This window comes from Penicillium manginii, assembly GCF_028828005.1.
Source record: "Penicillium manginii strain IBT 31320 chromosome Unknown utg000001l:1.0-3466041.0:1.0-3467806.0, whole genome shotgun sequence".
Classification (NCBI taxonomy): Eukaryota; Fungi; Ascomycota; class Eurotiomycetes; order Eurotiales; family Aspergillaceae; genus Penicillium; species Penicillium manginii.
This window is the reverse complement of record NW_026643102.1, coordinates 2,878,143-2,893,461: the sequence shown is the minus strand read 5'-3', so window position 1 is coordinate 2,893,461 and position 15,319 is coordinate 2,878,143. Positions and strand designations below refer to the sequence as shown.

The 15,319-nt window shown below is 50.8% G+C and overlaps 8 protein-coding genes across 8 annotated transcripts; 4 read left to right on the top strand and 4 right to left on the bottom strand.

Moving 5' to 3' along the window:
* Positions 1 to 216: 216 nt before the first annotated feature.
* On the top strand, positions 217 to 843 carry N7533_001061 (SRPBCC domain-containing protein; the record flags this gene model as incomplete). Its single annotated transcript, XM_057097711.1, has 1 exon — positions 217 to 843. The coding sequence occupies one exon, from the start codon at positions 217 to 219 to the stop codon at positions 841 to 843; it is 627 nt and encodes a 208-aa protein (XP_056966204.1).
* Positions 844 to 1,276: 433 nt separating this feature from the next.
* N7533_001060 (protein kinase domain-containing protein) lies at positions 1,277 to 2,494 on the bottom strand (the record flags this gene model as incomplete). The annotated part of the gene is made up of 1 exon (XM_057097710.1): positions 1,277 to 2,494. The coding sequence occupies one exon, from the start codon at positions 2,492 to 2,494 to the stop codon at positions 1,277 to 1,279; it is 1,218 nt and encodes a 405-aa protein (XP_056966203.1).
* Positions 2,495 to 3,864: 1,370 nt separating this feature from the next.
* Positions 3,865 to 5,748, bottom strand: N7533_001059 (uncharacterized protein; the record flags this gene model as incomplete). Its single annotated transcript, XM_057097709.1, has 2 exons — positions 3,865 to 5,549; positions 5,631 to 5,748. The coding sequence occupies 2 exons, from the start codon at positions 5,746 to 5,748 to the stop codon at positions 3,865 to 3,867; spliced, it is 1,803 nt and encodes a 600-aa protein (XP_056966202.1).
* Positions 5,749 to 6,203: 455 nt separating this feature from the next.
* On the top strand, positions 6,204 to 7,891 carry N7533_001058 (putative endosome-associated ubiquitin isopeptidase (AmsH); the record flags this gene model as incomplete). Its single annotated transcript, XM_057097708.1, has 2 exons — positions 6,204 to 6,350; positions 6,422 to 7,891. 2 exons carry the CDS (start codon positions 6,204 to 6,206, stop codon positions 7,889 to 7,891), a joined length of 1,617 nt encoding a protein of 538 aa, XP_056966201.1.
* A 360-nt stretch (positions 7,892 to 8,251) lies between these two features.
* Positions 8,252 to 8,543, bottom strand: N7533_001057 (uncharacterized protein; the record flags this gene model as incomplete). The annotated part of the gene is made up of 2 exons (XM_057097707.1): positions 8,252 to 8,359; positions 8,430 to 8,543. The coding sequence occupies 2 exons, from the start codon at positions 8,541 to 8,543 to the stop codon at positions 8,252 to 8,254; spliced, it is 222 nt and encodes a 73-aa protein (XP_056966200.1).
* A 625-nt stretch (positions 8,544 to 9,168) lies between these two features.
* On the top strand, positions 9,169 to 10,371 carry N7533_001056 (putative oxidative stress response protein Oxr1; the record flags this gene model as incomplete). Its single annotated transcript, XM_057097706.1, has 2 exons — positions 9,169 to 10,163; positions 10,227 to 10,371. The coding sequence occupies 2 exons, from the start codon at positions 9,169 to 9,171 to the stop codon at positions 10,369 to 10,371; spliced, it is 1,140 nt and encodes a 379-aa protein (XP_056966199.1).
* A 934-nt stretch (positions 10,372 to 11,305) lies between these two features.
* N7533_001055 (acetylornithine aminotransferase) lies at positions 11,306 to 12,421 on the top strand (the record flags this gene model as incomplete). The annotated part of the gene is made up of 1 exon (XM_057097705.1): positions 11,306 to 12,421. The coding sequence occupies one exon, from the start codon at positions 11,306 to 11,308 to the stop codon at positions 12,419 to 12,421; it is 1,116 nt and encodes a 371-aa protein (XP_056966198.1).
* Positions 12,422 to 12,809: 388 nt separating this feature from the next.
* N7533_001054 (acetoacetyl-CoA synthase) lies at positions 12,810 to 15,120 on the bottom strand (the record flags this gene model as incomplete). Its single annotated transcript, XM_057097704.1, has 4 exons — positions 12,810 to 12,968; positions 13,033 to 13,373; positions 13,442 to 13,899; positions 13,976 to 15,120. The coding sequence occupies 4 exons, from the start codon at positions 15,118 to 15,120 to the stop codon at positions 12,810 to 12,812; spliced, it is 2,103 nt and encodes a 700-aa protein (XP_056966197.1).
* Between the last annotated feature and the right edge of the window lie 199 nt (positions 15,121 to 15,319).

Below are 15,319 nucleotides of genomic sequence, written 5' to 3'. Positions count from 1 at the left end.
GTACTAATTTGCAGTGGTTCCCACTTAAATGCCACACTGTGGCACTCCTAAGCTAAGTGGAGGTGGCTGATGCTGTCGGAGCCCCGGAGCTTCAACCAGCCGACGCAGTTAGCTATTGTCACTGACTTGACCTCCTCTACTTTTCCACATTCCACCAAAAGCATCGCATCAACCACAAGAACCACACTGCAACCAAATCATCCAAACCAAATCGCAATGCCCCTCTCAAACCCCACAAACACCGACCGCCCAACACCAACCATCACCCCCGACTCCGCAAGCCTCCACCTAGGCAGCTCAATCATAATCAACGCTCCCTCAACCCGAGTCTGGGAAGTCCTCACCGACACATCAACATGGCCAAGCTGGAACTCCTTCGTACCACGCGTGACAATCCGCTCCCAACCCAACACAGACACAGCGCCCCTCTCCCCAATTTTGCAAAAGGGCACAAGAGTAACCTTCCACGTCCGCATGGATCCAACCTCGACAAAACCCCAAGCCGCCACAGATGCCGGCCTAGTCGTCACAGAATACGAGGCGCCGAATACGGAGACCGGGGCGCTGGGCCGAATTGTCTGGGCGTCGGATTTTGAGGCCGTGGGGACGATGCCGGGTTCGCTTTTGACGGCTGAGCGCGTTCATGAGATTAAGGATGTCGAGGTGGAGGGTGGAAGGGGGACGGAGGTGAGAAATTGGGAGTTGCAGGTTGGGTGGATGGTTTGTGTTGTTAGGTGGATGTATGGGGCGAAGCTGAAGGTTAATTTTGATCTTTGGGTTAAGGATTTGAAGGCGTTTGTTGAGGGTGGGAATGGGGGAGGTGGTGGTGGTGGGGATGAGTAGATTCGAAGTGTCTTGAATAAGGCGGCCTTCGGATGAGATTTATGGATCGATGGGAGTATCCAGGTGTTCGTTCCTTTTGATTGCTATGCTTGGTTTTGCGGAATCAGGAGTATAAGAATGTGACTACAATAGGATAGTGCGCGAATAATGAATTGTGTGAAACAATCAATTGTTGATTTCAATTCTGACCTTTATCCAGTAATCCAGGTGTGCTCCTCACTTCCTTCAAGGTCCCTCAACTCCATTTGACCGGGTATATGATCTCTAACGAGTGTATATAGTAGTAGTATAGTATAAATGCAAAAGAAAAGAAAACAAATGCTCCGAATGCCCTCCCAAATCACAGCACAATGCAAATGCAAACCGAAACCAAAGAAAATAGAAAAATATCAAGACAAAGATCAAACAGATCAAGTAAAAGATCCAATCACCCTCATTCTTCCCCACAAACCTCCTCCGCAAGACCCACCCACTCAATCGCCGTAATCCGCTGCGCCGGATCCTTAACAACAGCCGGACGGACCAACCTCTCAACAAAGCCATTCCTAGGAACCCGAGCCCCATTCCCAAACGAGCGAATGAAATCCAGAATCTGATGCCCCTCCCCAGCCATCAGATTCCGGCGCCGGAAATCGCACCCGGGGTATAAAAGTACATCACCCGTCGCCGCAGCCAGAAGCGTCGCAGCCAGTGAAAAGACATCCGAAGCCGGGCCAGGTGGGGGATTCCCACTATCCGGCCTGAGCGATTTGAGAACCTCGGGCGCGGAGAAAGGCGCCGTGAAGCTGGAGAGCATCTTTGATCCATTGCCCTCTGATGCGGGGTCTGGCGAGACATCGATTGCAGCGGAGAAATCCGCCAACAGCGGCTCGTACCGGAAGGCGTTCAGGCCGTTGTTGCTATTGTTGTCTGGTCCCTCTGCAACCTCGATAGGACGGAGTAAGATGCTATGCGGCTTGACGTCGCCGTGCATGATTCCTGCAGTATGGTGGAGCCAGCCGAGACTGGTAATCAGCTTGCGGGCCAAATCCTTCCAGGGGGCCGGGCCGAGGAAAGGGTCGAACATGGTGGCTGTTGCGATAGGCTGATTGCGGACGCGATTCGCTGCTTCTTCGATGTATGTTGATAAGGCGAGTGGGACGGCAGCCATTACCAATGACTGGGTTTCGGCGTGAAAGCCGTGGAATGGCACGATATGGTTCTCGTGGCCTGGAGTGAGGGCGAGGCGGGTTAGAATTAGGGCTTCGGTCTTCAGGATGGGGCCTGCGTCGCCGCGACGGGGTGCCTTGACGGCTACGACTCGGCTTGCGTTGACGGGGGAGCTGGGTGGGGTGTTGAGGAGGGTGGCGGGGGTGGTGGTTGGGATTGAGCGCGCTTTGTAGACTTTACTCCAGACGCCCTCGCCGAACTCGACGCGACGGCCGCGCTCGTCGAGGCATGGCTCTAGTTCGTCTGTGAAGTGGAGTGGGGTGGTGATGTTGCGTTTGAATAGACGTGTTGAGTGTTCCTCGCTTGGTTCTGAGAATGGGGTGACGATGCGCTCGCTGCTTTCTTTGCCAATTGGTGTAACCGGGGGAGTAAGACTCGAGCCGGATGTCGAGGTGTGCGATATACCCTTGCCATCGTGGCCAGTATGCAGCGACAATTGCATGGGCGAACTGGGAGGAGTCATACCCGGCATGATACTACTAGTATCGAGGAATGCGCCCTTGTGAGTCAACGATGAGGTAATTATAGCCAATCGACCCAGAGACAATTGATAATGCTAGCAGGGGAGCAAGAGGCTTGATCTGTGTAGACTATGCAAATGCAGATGCAAAGTAATGCACCGCAGAGGGTGCTGGGGGGAGTATCAACGCCACCGGAGGCGAAAAAGCGAAGTAGTTGAGGCGTTCGTTCTAGTCAGTCGCAATCCACGGTTTAGGGCTAGCGGGTATGACGTGGTGGCGAGGCGGGAATGGATCGATTTTATAGATTCCAAGCTCCTCGAGGTTAGATTGAGTGAGATCAGAGGAAGAAGAGCAAGAGTAATTAAGTAAAGAGAAAAGAAAAGGAAGGAAGAATGAGGTGGCCGAGGACAAAGCGTGAACGCCCGAAAGCGTGGAAAAGCAAAGGCGCGAACAAGGCGATTAGCGCCATGTCGGGGGCCGCGCAAGATAACGGAAAAAGGAAAATAAAAAGAAAAAACAGAGATTGGCGACAGTTCAATCCACCTATCGGCGGGTCAAATGGCCGGTCTCGACCAGGCGGGAAATGACAGCAGGGGATCCTTAGGATTTACCAGTGAGTGAAGAGAGGATCGCCAGTGGAGGGAGGGATGCGACGGTGGTAACGGTGGGTTTGGGTGGGAAATGGGAAATTGGAGATTGGAAATGAAATGAAAGGATGGGAAATTACAGCTAATCCTGGTTAAAGTCATGCTAAAGCTCCTGCAAACTGCGATCGGCAGGGTCCACCGTCCTTGTTCTTGTTCTTGTTTACTATTTACTCTGGGTATTGTTGGATGTTGTGATATCCAGCCTACACTACTACACTAGAATACCAATTCACAGCTACCTAGGAAATAAGAAAGCTGGGGTAGCTGGTAATGTAGCAGTTAGTCAATCCTAGGGTAGTATAGTCCCTCCCTTAGTGAGGGTGGCTGCTGCAACCGTCCCCACTGCATGCGGGTATGAGAGGGGCTACTAGTAACGGGGAAATACAAATAGCCGATGTATTCTGTTGAATATACTACTACTGTTATTGGCGGTAGCTTACCTAGGGAGTTAGTCACTGGCAGTACCAACTTGTATATTATTTCTATAATATATGTATATGTATTCAGTAGTATGGTGTATCAAAACTTTGGATACTACCAATCACATCCAATCACTTTCCCTCGTGCGCCCCGGCCCGGCCCAGCTCTGCATCCGTGCTTCTATAAATACTAGTATCAAGACAAAAGGGTATCAAACTGTACATGCTATACACTATACAACCAACAGAACAAGGAAAAGGAGTAATTCACCTTCGTGCATCCCTTTAGTGCATCCTCTTCAGCCCATCCGAACTCTCCCCCGCACCAAACGTGGTCAAAGTCGCCCCAATCACACGACTCAACTGCAGCGCCGACAGGTCCTGTGCGTGCTGCTCATACAACAGGATGATATCCCAGAGCACCTCGGCTGAAAGGGTCCGTACTCTCCATCCACTAAAATCACATTCGATCCTTTCCAAAAGTTGGCTATCTCCCTCGCCAGCCGTGGCTGTCTTCCCATCGATTCCACCCACATCACATTTCAACCGTTTATCCGCATAAGCGAGTAGACCGGGGATCTCCTGAACAACCTGATTCGTCGTGAGGTTCGGGAGCAGGGTTTGTATAAGTTCCCCTACCGACATATCATTCTTGCCGCGAAACACCCTCGCTATAGCGTCGAACAAACGTGCCACATCGGTGCGTCTCTCTTTCGCGACCTTGGACAGTTTGCGCGCCGCGATGCAGTTCTCATCAGCTTCGAAGAATAGAATCGACATAGGCTCCCGAGGATATAATTCGGTGGTATCGATTTTGAGAGGCTCGAATGGGCGACGGTCCCACAGCAACGCAGCATCGTCGAAGTTGGCCTCGCCAGCTTGGGCAGCGCGTTCTTCATCAATAAGTCGGTCCTTGATGCGGAGGATGCTGTAGTGGATGGTGCCGATGACCTCGGCCAAATCCTTGGTCAACAGCCCAATCTGCTCATCGATAGCCCGTAGATCTGCTGTAGGTGTATTGGTACAGGCTGCCAACCGGGCCAGTTCGCTCATCTTTGAATCAATAGCCAACTGCTTCGAAATGGTCAATTCTCGATAATAGGCGGCCCGATTGTCGGCCCCAAGAGCGGTGCGGGCCTTGCTGGCTATCGCCTTCTCTTTGCTGTTCATCTTCTTTGTGAGATTTTCGTGCAGCTCCGTGCTGATTCTCGGAGTATGTGGGAGCGACTTCTTAGTTGGTTTAGGGTGTTCTGGCGCAAACCGAATCGGGGGCATCTCTCGCCCCGGCGGAGTCTGGAGAGCCGCACCTCTCTCTAACACCCGCTTCTCAACTCTGTCGTATACACTGAGCCCCTTCAGCCCGACCCATGATAGGTCCTCGTTGGAACTCGCAACCTCGATTGCACTTAACGCCACACTCTCTGTCAGTAGAGCGGGTCGATTGCGATCTGCCATGGTTTGTGGAAGGACGATTCGCGCCTCGGTTTGGGGCATCACAGCTAGGATACGGACACTACCATACTCATGGAGACCGGATTGATGGAGGCAGTCCTCCATGAGGGCGCCCCACCATCTTGCTGGTGTGTAGTGATTTAACTCGGAGTTCGGTACTGCAGGGTTGGCGAGCACGAGGAGGGTATCATTCTTCTGCACGTCGCCCGATTTTCTTGGCGGTAATGGTTGTTGTTCCGGTAGAAGTCTGCTGAAAACTCCTGTCCAGCTCTTTTGGGAGTATATATCCATATCTTCAAGTGTATAGCAAGGTTTGCTGGCGGCAAGAGGTTCGAGGAATTGACCAAAACTCTTCAGAGCAGGTTCGAGAAGGATATGTCGGCGAGGTTGCAGGAAATTGTTGATTTTTGAAGAGAGTACACCGGCGCCAGGCCATAGATCAAGGATATCCAGGGGTAATCGGTCCCCATTGCTGTTTCGTTTCTGGAGGTAGGGCGATAGTCGCTTGAAAACGTCGTCTAAGAGAGCTTGTTGTCAGGACCAGACTGGGGTTGTTGAAGGGAAATTTTCTTCGGCGGGATTGAAAGGAAACCCCCTACCAATGAGTTCTTCTGATACAACATTCACGCGCACAGTTCTATTGTGGACTTTGGGTATCAGGCTCAGCGGCTCCGTCACAGGGTAGCGTGATAACGGAGTCCATACTGGTAATCTCATGCTGTACAAGGAAAAGAAAAGCAAAAGCAAAGAATATAAAAGATGTGGGGGTATCTGGCTATATCATGAGGAGCAACAATTCGAGGTATAGAGGGCGGTTCGCATGGTGTGAAGGGTTGGAGAAGGAGAGATCGGAGTAAAAGCGGAGAGCACCTTGCGGTCTCCACGTTATTCCGCGCATCCCACTCGCACCTGCACTGAACCTCTTACCCATCAGGCTCCAATTTCTTTTCCATCTTCTACCTTTTCTCTTTCTCTCCTTTCAAAGCCCGTGTTTATGCAGTTGCCTTGACGTTTCGCCAATTCCCTACTATTCGGTGATTGATCCACCTAACCTGCGACAATCATGCCCCTTCGGACTACTTTCGCGTGAAGAGGGGCCTTTTATCTTGGAACAACCCCCCATCCTTCACACTGGATCTCTTCGACCGTTTGACACTTTACACCTCGTCGCCATGAATTCTCATCCACCCGTACTCGGCACTGCCGGTAGCCCACCCCAGAGTGTCGAAAAGATCACACGCATCGCCCAGGATTACGAGTACAACCCCGCGGTCCCACTTAGGTATTGGCTGCGGACAGCGGCTACACTGAATCGCGAGGTAACTGAGTCGCAATGAACCCATGAAACCCTGCCTATTATACATCAAGCTAATCGATTCTTTCATAATAGGCTCAGATCTACGAGCGTGAAGGCCACGACGAACAAGCATATCTTCTCCTTTTCCGACACGCCCAGCTGGTTCTGGTCCACCTTGCCAAACACCCAGATTCTCTCAAGGATGCTCAGGATAAAAAGGCTTTAGTTGCAGCTGAAAAAGTGGTAGAAACGAATCTCCGCAAGTTAGAGGCGCTTAAGCCGCGCATCAACAAAAGATATGATCGTTACACCCAAGTTATGCGTGATCGCCAATCACGCAAACTGTCGACGGAGGTCAGCTTTACAACCGAGCCCCGAGATCGGGTCATCGATCCCGCGTTGACTGGCGTTGCCAAAACCCTGGAGGCCGGCGAGAATAGGGACCTTGCGGTCCGCCTAGCGCAATCAGAGTTTACGCGCCGGGCAACCGTTCGGAGGACCCAAGAACAAGGCGATGACGATAGCCGACGAGCTGCAGGTGTATGGGGCAACTGGGAGGACGCTCTGAAGACGGATGATCGGGGAGGTGATGACTTGAGTCAACGGATCCAGAATATTCGCACCAACATCGGGCCCGCGCAACCCATGGCCAAAGTCGCACGCCAAAAGCCCACTGCGCCAGATATTCCTCCCCGCGTCTCTTCCGCATACAAATATCCTACCGTCCCTCGCCAGAATGCCCTTGATCCCTTTGTCCCGCAAGCCCAAATCGCCATTTACGATAAGAACGCCGAACGACAACCACCCCCAGTCCTCCCTCCTAAGGAACATATTGCGCCAAGCAGAGCCTCGTTCGTGGATGGCGCATCGGCAGAGCCACCAGCTCTCCCAGCAAAGGTATCCTCGCCACCGCCTCCTCCTGGGAAATCACCCTTGCCCGAGGCCCCGTCTACGGGGTCCAATCTCGACCCAGCAAGCTACACATTCAAGCCATCGGCATATTTGGAGAACGGTAGTCCTCTCCGCTCCGTCTTTCTCCCTGCAAATCTCCGTACCCAATTCCTGTCCGCTGTTGCCGCCAACACACAGCGCAACTTGGAAACATGCGGAATCCTTTGCGGCACATTGGTATCGAATGCGCTGTTTATCTCTAAGCTCCTTATCCCCGAGCAGACCGCGACATCAGACACGTGCGAGACAACAAACGAATCTGCTATTTTCGAGTTCTGTGACTCGGAGGACTTACTGATGCTGGGCTGGATCCACACGCATCCGTCGCAGACCTGCTTCATGAGCTCGCGCGACTTACACACCCACTGTGGTTATCAAGTCATGCTCGCAGAGAGTATCGCTATTGTTTGCGCTCCGAGTAAGACCCCCGACTGGGGGGTCTTTCGTCTTACCGATCCGCCTGGATTGAAGACTGTACTCAACTGTACCCAGAATGGTTTGTTCCACCCACATGCTGAAGATAATATATATACGGGAGCATTGAGACCCGGCCATGTGTTTGAGGTCAATGGACTGGAATTCGAGACGGTAGATCTGCGTCCGAAGAACTAGCGGATTTGTTTTTCATTCGCCTCATCCCGGCAGTCATCTGAATATGATACCCTCCGACGCCGTCATTACCCTGCTCTAGAATATTACAAAGAAAAGGCTCAAAAATACACAATGGAATTTTATCTTTCCTCGTTTAGTACTGTAGCGGATGTATATGAACCTTTCAGATCTACTGGTACTGGCAGCTATTGCATAGCAGTAGCCCAGGTGGTCCCGAATTCCAGCACCAGCTTAGGTTCATACTAGTATCAATATCGGAAGTCAAGCTATCTCTCCCCCCACATGTGTTCAATAATATCACGACAGCCTTATTCCTCTGGATGTCTATGAGGGTGATAACTCTTCGACGGATTCCTTCTCTTAGACGCAGAACCCGAGCTGGCCCTTGCCTTGCGTGAAGTCGTGGGTGAACGCCGACCATGAGACTTGCGTCGACTGCGCGATTGACGCACAGTAGTCATGTTCATACTCTGTTGAAGTTGGATTAATGTCTTTGCAAATTTCAAGCAACTTCAATAGATTTCGATGGTATACATACCATATCTGCGGCACCACCGCCAATATCATTTTGGTGGTTGTGCGTGTCCGCGTCATCTTCCATTTGGGCGACTTCTGCGCGATAATGGTCGGAGCTGGGGAATTTGGATGTCATTTTTTGTTCGGTTGGGGGCTTCGAGTTTTGTTCGAATGTAATAGTATATCGATATTGAAAAACTTGAATGTTTGTCAGATTCATTCGAATTGAAACGGCGTCTTCTATATACTAGTAGTCCGAATCCGCCACCACATCGTCATTCGTCTTGTGGAAGGCAATTCGGACGGAAAGGCCGGTCGAATGAGAAAGAAGTGTAGATCTAGTGTTCTTCTATTTATCAGATTGATCCCCGTGGCCGAGTGCCAATTGATTGGATCATGTTTCAGACAGTAGCAGCCAACAGGTACTCCGTCGGAGTTGCGCCTACGGATGGGCTCGTGCAACTAGGCGGCTTCCAATGAGAAATTATTGATTACCAGCAGCAAAGCGAAAGCTATAACAAAGGGAGAAGAGTGATATCAGTCCAAATCATGCAGTGAAACTATTAAATGGTGGTATATGGCATGTTATAGATCTGCCCCCACATGATAAGCGATAAGTCCATTTGGCGTCCAACCTTACCTTGGGAACTTCCGATGCCAATGCTAACTTGAATCCAACTCTCCTCCTTCCACACCTTCGCCTTGCTCCTTGCTTTTTTGCTTTGATTAACTTAACTTCAAACCTCCCCCGAATTGTCCGTATGTCGTCTTCATCACAAGGGGGTGCTCCCTCTGACACCCCCTCAACTTCCACCCAAGCCGACTCTCACAACCCCCAGCAAAAACCCTCCTTCAACGCCGGCTCCTACTTCTCCTACCCAGTCAGTCACGTCGTCTCCGGCTTGTATCGACGCCTGACAGATCCAAACATCGCCGCCCCCGACTCCTCCGTCATGCCGTGGTCCTTCTCATCCTCCTCCTCGGAGGTCTACACCCCGCGCCGAACAGCTTCACCCTTCCAACCGCCACCTCTCACACCTCTAGCCCTAACCATTCCCAGAGGCGAGGATCTCCTGCAGCAACAACTCCTCACCCGCTCCCTCGCCGAAGAAATCCGTCTCCTCGTCCCCGCCCGCCTACAACTAGTCGAGAACTGGCGTCTCGCCTACAGTCTCGACCGCGACGGCGCCGCCCTATCCACCCTCTACGACAACTGCGAGCAATTCTCCCACCGCAGCCCGCGGGCAGGCTACGTCCTAGTGATACGCGACTCCTCCCCAAGCGGCGGAGTCTTCGGCGCTTACATGACCGACGCACCGCATCCAGACTCACAATTCTTCGGCACGGGCGAGTGTTTCCTCTGGCGCGCGAGCGTGCTCCCACCCCCGATCAGCCTAGGCCTGGCATTCTCCAGCGACGGGCCCCAATCAGAAGAAGCGCTCGAACGCGCCGGTCTACCGCCCCCTCCGTCCGCGGACACAACTCACGCTGGACGATGGAGTACGTTCCGCGGCGACTCGAAATCGAAGAAGGCGACGACCGAGTCGCCCGCTCACAATCTTAATATGAATATTAAAACGAATCTCGCTGCTGCGAGTGGTGGGGCCCTGGCGCCGCCCTCGCCTTCGTCGACTGCTACCCCGTCGCGGAGTGGCGCGAGTACTCCCGAGCGTATTCGGTTCAAGGCTTTCCCGTATAGTGGTGTTAATGATTATATGATGTTTTGCGAAACGGGATTCCTCAGCTTGGGAGGCGGGTAAGTATCATGTCTGCATGATCTGGTTTTATTGAATACGTGCTCATACGGTTCTGTGTATAGGGATGGTCATTATGGGCTGTGGGTCGACGCTGGCCTTGAGAAGGGCGTCAGCGCCTCTTCGCAGACTTTTGGAAATGAACCTCTTTCCGATGAGGGTGTTAAGTTTGATATTCTCGGCGTCGAAGTATGGTATGTCGGCTCGTGAACATTCTTACTATCTTCCACGAAAGTCCACAGGCGCAAAAAAGCAACAAGCACGAAAAGAAAAGTATAAAAACGAATTCTTAAGGAAGATTGCGAAAATTTACCATCCGGGCAATCTTGGAAAAGCCCTGTGGTGGTTTGTCATGGAGGAAATCCCTTTGGTATCGGTATCCTCTTCCGGCGTATTGTTTTGTGACTGCATTTACTTTCGAATACCCAAGCAGAGAATGGAGCTAGATGCTTCGTCTTTGCTTACTTCTTTTTGTTTTGATGCCGTGGAATCAGAGTAAAGCGTTCGTTCCTCGGTCATCTATCTACCTGATTGCTTTATCCCATGAAGTGGGATTTACATACAAACTTGAATATATTTGCTTGGCCGAAAGGTCTTGGAGCCAGTCGACCTCGATGTTCGACTTGATATGACTAAATTATCACATTGTCTGAAGGTGTCCTTGGCGACTGCCCACAGTAGCTTTTTCTACAGACTAGGAACCAAAATATGATAACGAGGACTTACTATCCACCGCCATAGTAATTAGCATGGCCGCCCTGGTGTGAGTAGATATCTATTCAAACAAACGGATTTTACTTTCAAACATCCACTAACTATTACTAGTAGTTAGCCCTCATCAAACGGAGTCTTTCCGACAAACCTACTAGTACTGCTAGTACTACTACTCCGAGTCTCGTATTACCCCGTCCCCTGCGCGGGGTCAAAGAGACCAAAGCCTCGGAATGGAGCCAGCTTCTCCACCTTTATCGAAGATGTCGGACGTCCAAGTCGAGCGCCGTTATTACTCCGCTCGCCAAGGATTCCAAGGTTCTCAACAGATTACAACCTGGTCCAGCAGTATTTCCTCAATTCCTTCGACTTGTCGAAAGCATTGCATGACCCTCCTGATTGAAACGATTTCGTTGCCCCGAAAACCGCCACAATGTCCAATCCAGTGTTAGTCAAAAAGCTCCAGACTCTCATCCAATCGTACGAGAATACACACCCAAAATCAAAGAAAGCCTTCGAACGAGCCGAAAAGGTCCTACCGGCAGGAAGTACACGATCTGTCCTTGTCTCCTCCCCATTCCCCCTGATAATCCAGTCCGCGCAAGGCGCCAAATTCACCACAATCGACGGCGTAAAATTCGATGACTTCGTCTCCGACTATTCGGCCGGTATCTATGGCCACTCGCATCCGGTAATCCAGGACGCTGTCCAGCAAGCCCTGGCAACAGGCTTCAGTCTGGGCGGCATAACCGAGAAAGAAGCCGAACTGGCGGAAATCCTCACAGCGCGCTTCCCCTCACTGGAAAAAGTACGATTCTGCAATTCTGGCACAGAGGCAAATACCTTTGCCGTGGCTACTGCTCTCGCAAATGCGACTGCGCCTCGACGCAAAGTCCTCGTCTTCGATAATGGCTATCACGGCGGAACAATGTCCTTCTCAACCCGGGAAAATCCAATAAATTTACCCCATCAATTCGTCTTCGGGAAATATAATGATACAACCGAGGCAACGCGCGCGCTCGTCACCGACGAAATTGGCGCTATCCTGGTCGAACCCATGCAAGCGGCCGGTGGAATGATCCCAGCAAGACGAGACTTCTTGGTCACGCTCCGCCAAGCTGCGGATGAAGTCGGCGCGATTTTGATCTTTGACGAAGTCGTCACTTCGAGAATGCATTATCATGGTATGCAGGGCGCTCTCGATATCATACCCGACATGACGACCGTGGGAAAGTATCTCGGCGGCGGATTTCCCTTCGGTGCATTTGGGGGATCGGCGAAACTAATGAGCAGGTTTGATTCGGGCGATAAATCAATCGCGCTGACGCATTCGGGCACATTTAATAATAACATCTTCACTATGACTGCTGCCGTTGCGGCGGCGAAGTTGATTACAGAGGCGCAGTTGAATAGGCTTAATGCTATGGGGGATCGTCTTCGTGAGGAGGCAAATGAAATCTTGAAGAAGGCGGATTTCAAAATGATGTCGTTTACCGGGTATGGGAGTGCGATCGGTGTACATTTTTCGGGGATGATGCTGACGCTTTGAGGGAGTATTTCTATTTCGGCTTGATTAATCGTGGGATCTCGATTGGTCGGCGTGGATTTGTTTCTCTTAATCTTGCGCATACGGAGCACTCTATTGATCGTCTAATAGAGGCCGTTCATGCTTTTGTGTATGATGTTTCTTCGTGGAATGCGTCGTAGGATTTGGTTGGGGCTATATTATAGGATAAACAAAATATTTGAATTGTCACATTTACCTGAATTCTATTTATTTGCCCTTTTCGATAAATCTTTCATGAGATTCTGGTGAAACTAGACGTGACAAAAACTTGAAATGTTAAAAAATGCGATTCATCTAGCGTCCTGGCGTCTAAATTGCTAATCTTTCGCGGTTCATGGCTTCGCTACGAATTCGGGGCAGTAGAAACTCATCACAGCTTGGCCTTGCGATCAGCCAGCTTCTCTATCTCTGCGAATTGGTAATAAAAATCAAGACTCTCCGGGTTAAGCAGCGTTCCAGATGGCTTGATCTTCTTGCCGGAAACAATCTGCTTGACAGGTAGTTCGACTTTCTTCAGATTGACCGTCACCTGTGAAGAGATACTAATGTTAGCGACTGACAAATAAATCAGTTTAGAGGGATGAGTAACGAACCGGAATGGCAGGGGTTTCAAAAATGAACTTCGGCACATGTCGAGCGCTTAAAGCTTTGCGGATAGCTTCCTTGATGCGAGTGATCAATGCTTGATCCGCCTTGAAGGGCGGTCGCATCTGGAGGAATAAAATGACGGACTCGTCACTATCCTGCGGTCTACGTTGTCCAACACAGACGGAATCGACAATCTCCTCGGGGAATTGTGTATCGATTACATTGTAGATCTCCGCAGATCCGAACCTTACTCCGGACGGGTTCAAGACGCCGTCAGACCGACCCAGGAAAAGCACCTGTTTTGTCGATGGATTGATGGCAATAAAGTCGCCGTGTGTCCAGACATCTTGAAGATGCGAAGATTAGCTCTAGTCACGAACAGGGAAAGCCCCCAAAAAGGAATTGAAAACTTACTATCAAACCGTGCAAAATAGGCATTGAAGTACTTCTTCCCCTCTTCATCACCCCAAAACTTGACCGGCATACTGGGAAATGCAGCCGTTGCGACAATCTCTCCAGGCTCCCCATTAGGAACTTCAATTCCTTTGACCTGAGTGACACCCTCATCCACCTGTTCAAAGGCAGCGATGGGAATTCCAAGACTAGGGCCCTGGCATCCTCCGGAATAAACAGGGGTGATTGGATTTTCCATGCCAAAGCAGGCCGCAAGATCTGTACCCCCAGAGATATTCGCAATCTGGGTATGTGAGGGGAACCCCTCATCGTAGAACCATTCAAACAATGATTCGGAAAGAACCATCCCAGTGCTTGTTACGCCGCGAAGGTTGCTAAGATCTGCGATCTTGCGTGGGCTGATTCCATTTTTGCGCAGTTCATGCATCCATCGAGGGGACGTTCCGAAGTGTGTGACTCTAAAGTAGATCGACATTGATTAGCTTTCGAAGGAGGAGGATTAATTTGTTAGTCCGTGCCCAGGTGGGAACATACTTGTATTTCCCAAGTAACTTGACCAAAATATTCACGTCTGGCAAAAACGGACTGCCATCGTAGAGAATTGGCCGGGCACCGAAGATAAGCGCTGAAACGCAGGACATGTACATGATCCAACCAGTTGTCGTGTATTGAAGTACTGTCGCATTCGAGTTCATGCTTCGGTTCAATCGCCCCTCTTTGTTCGTGTTCAATATCACTCCCCCCACGGAGTGAACAATGCATTTCGGTTCTCCCGTTGTTCCAGAAGAGTACACAATAAGGAAAGGATCACGGAATCTGACCCGGACGAATTCCAGTTGATCAGATTTTGCCCCAGAGAGAAATGCTTCTAGGGTTTGCACTCGGGAAATTGCGTTAATTTCCGCTGGTTTGCCTCTAAATCTGGGCACCGAGATGACTCCCTGGAATTCTGAGATCGCCGATAAACCCTCCACAACTTGCTTTATTTTCGGACGAAGGTCCAAAGTCTTGCCATTATATACAGTTGTGTCGTCGAAAAAGACCCATTTGGGCTGAATTTGTAGCAAGCGATCCAAGATCCCCTTCACACCTGTATCCGTGGATGTAGTGGAAACGATCGCCCCGAGGGCCGTAACAGCCAGGAAAATAATCAAGGTGTCAATGCTATTACTAGCAACCACACCGACACGATCACCCTTTGTAAGACCAGCCGTCTTCAAAGCTTGGACCATACGACCAGTGCGCTGTCTCAATTCCCGCCAGGTGAGGTCCACGGCGGGCTCCGCAGCGCCTTCGCGAACCTCAGTTGCGGCAATCTTATCATCCTCTTTACCAACAGTCGTGATGGTCGAAGCAGGATTCCCCGGCTGACTCGCAGTAAAGAGCACGTTTTCCGCATAATTGAGACGTACACCGGCGAACCAGTCGGGAATACTGTCAATGCGAGCGGTCTCGTCGACAACTTGGTCGTAGGTTCCCTCGTGTATGATTGGGAAGTATTTCCAGCAGAAATCCCAAAAGGACGCTCGATTTTTGATCGACCACTCGTAAAGGGAATTGTAATCAGGCAGTTTCACGCCCTTGGCTTTTTCGAGACTTCGCTTGAACTCGGCCATGGCGGTGGCCTCGGGATTGGGATGTTCCCAAAGCTTCCGGGGTATGCTTGTATAGGCAGACATTGTGGGCAAGCTCTCTTTGGGTGCAAAGAGTGTAGGATATGTCTGAGGTTGGATCCAGGTATCAAAAAGTAAAATCCGAGAAGGAAGATAACAATTGAATTTAAGGAACCAGCAGTCATGCCGAAAAAAGCTGCGCCGCGGCTCAATTTCGGGTACTTCTTCAAATGCGGGGTCGGGGTTAGCACCGAGCAGTCTATCT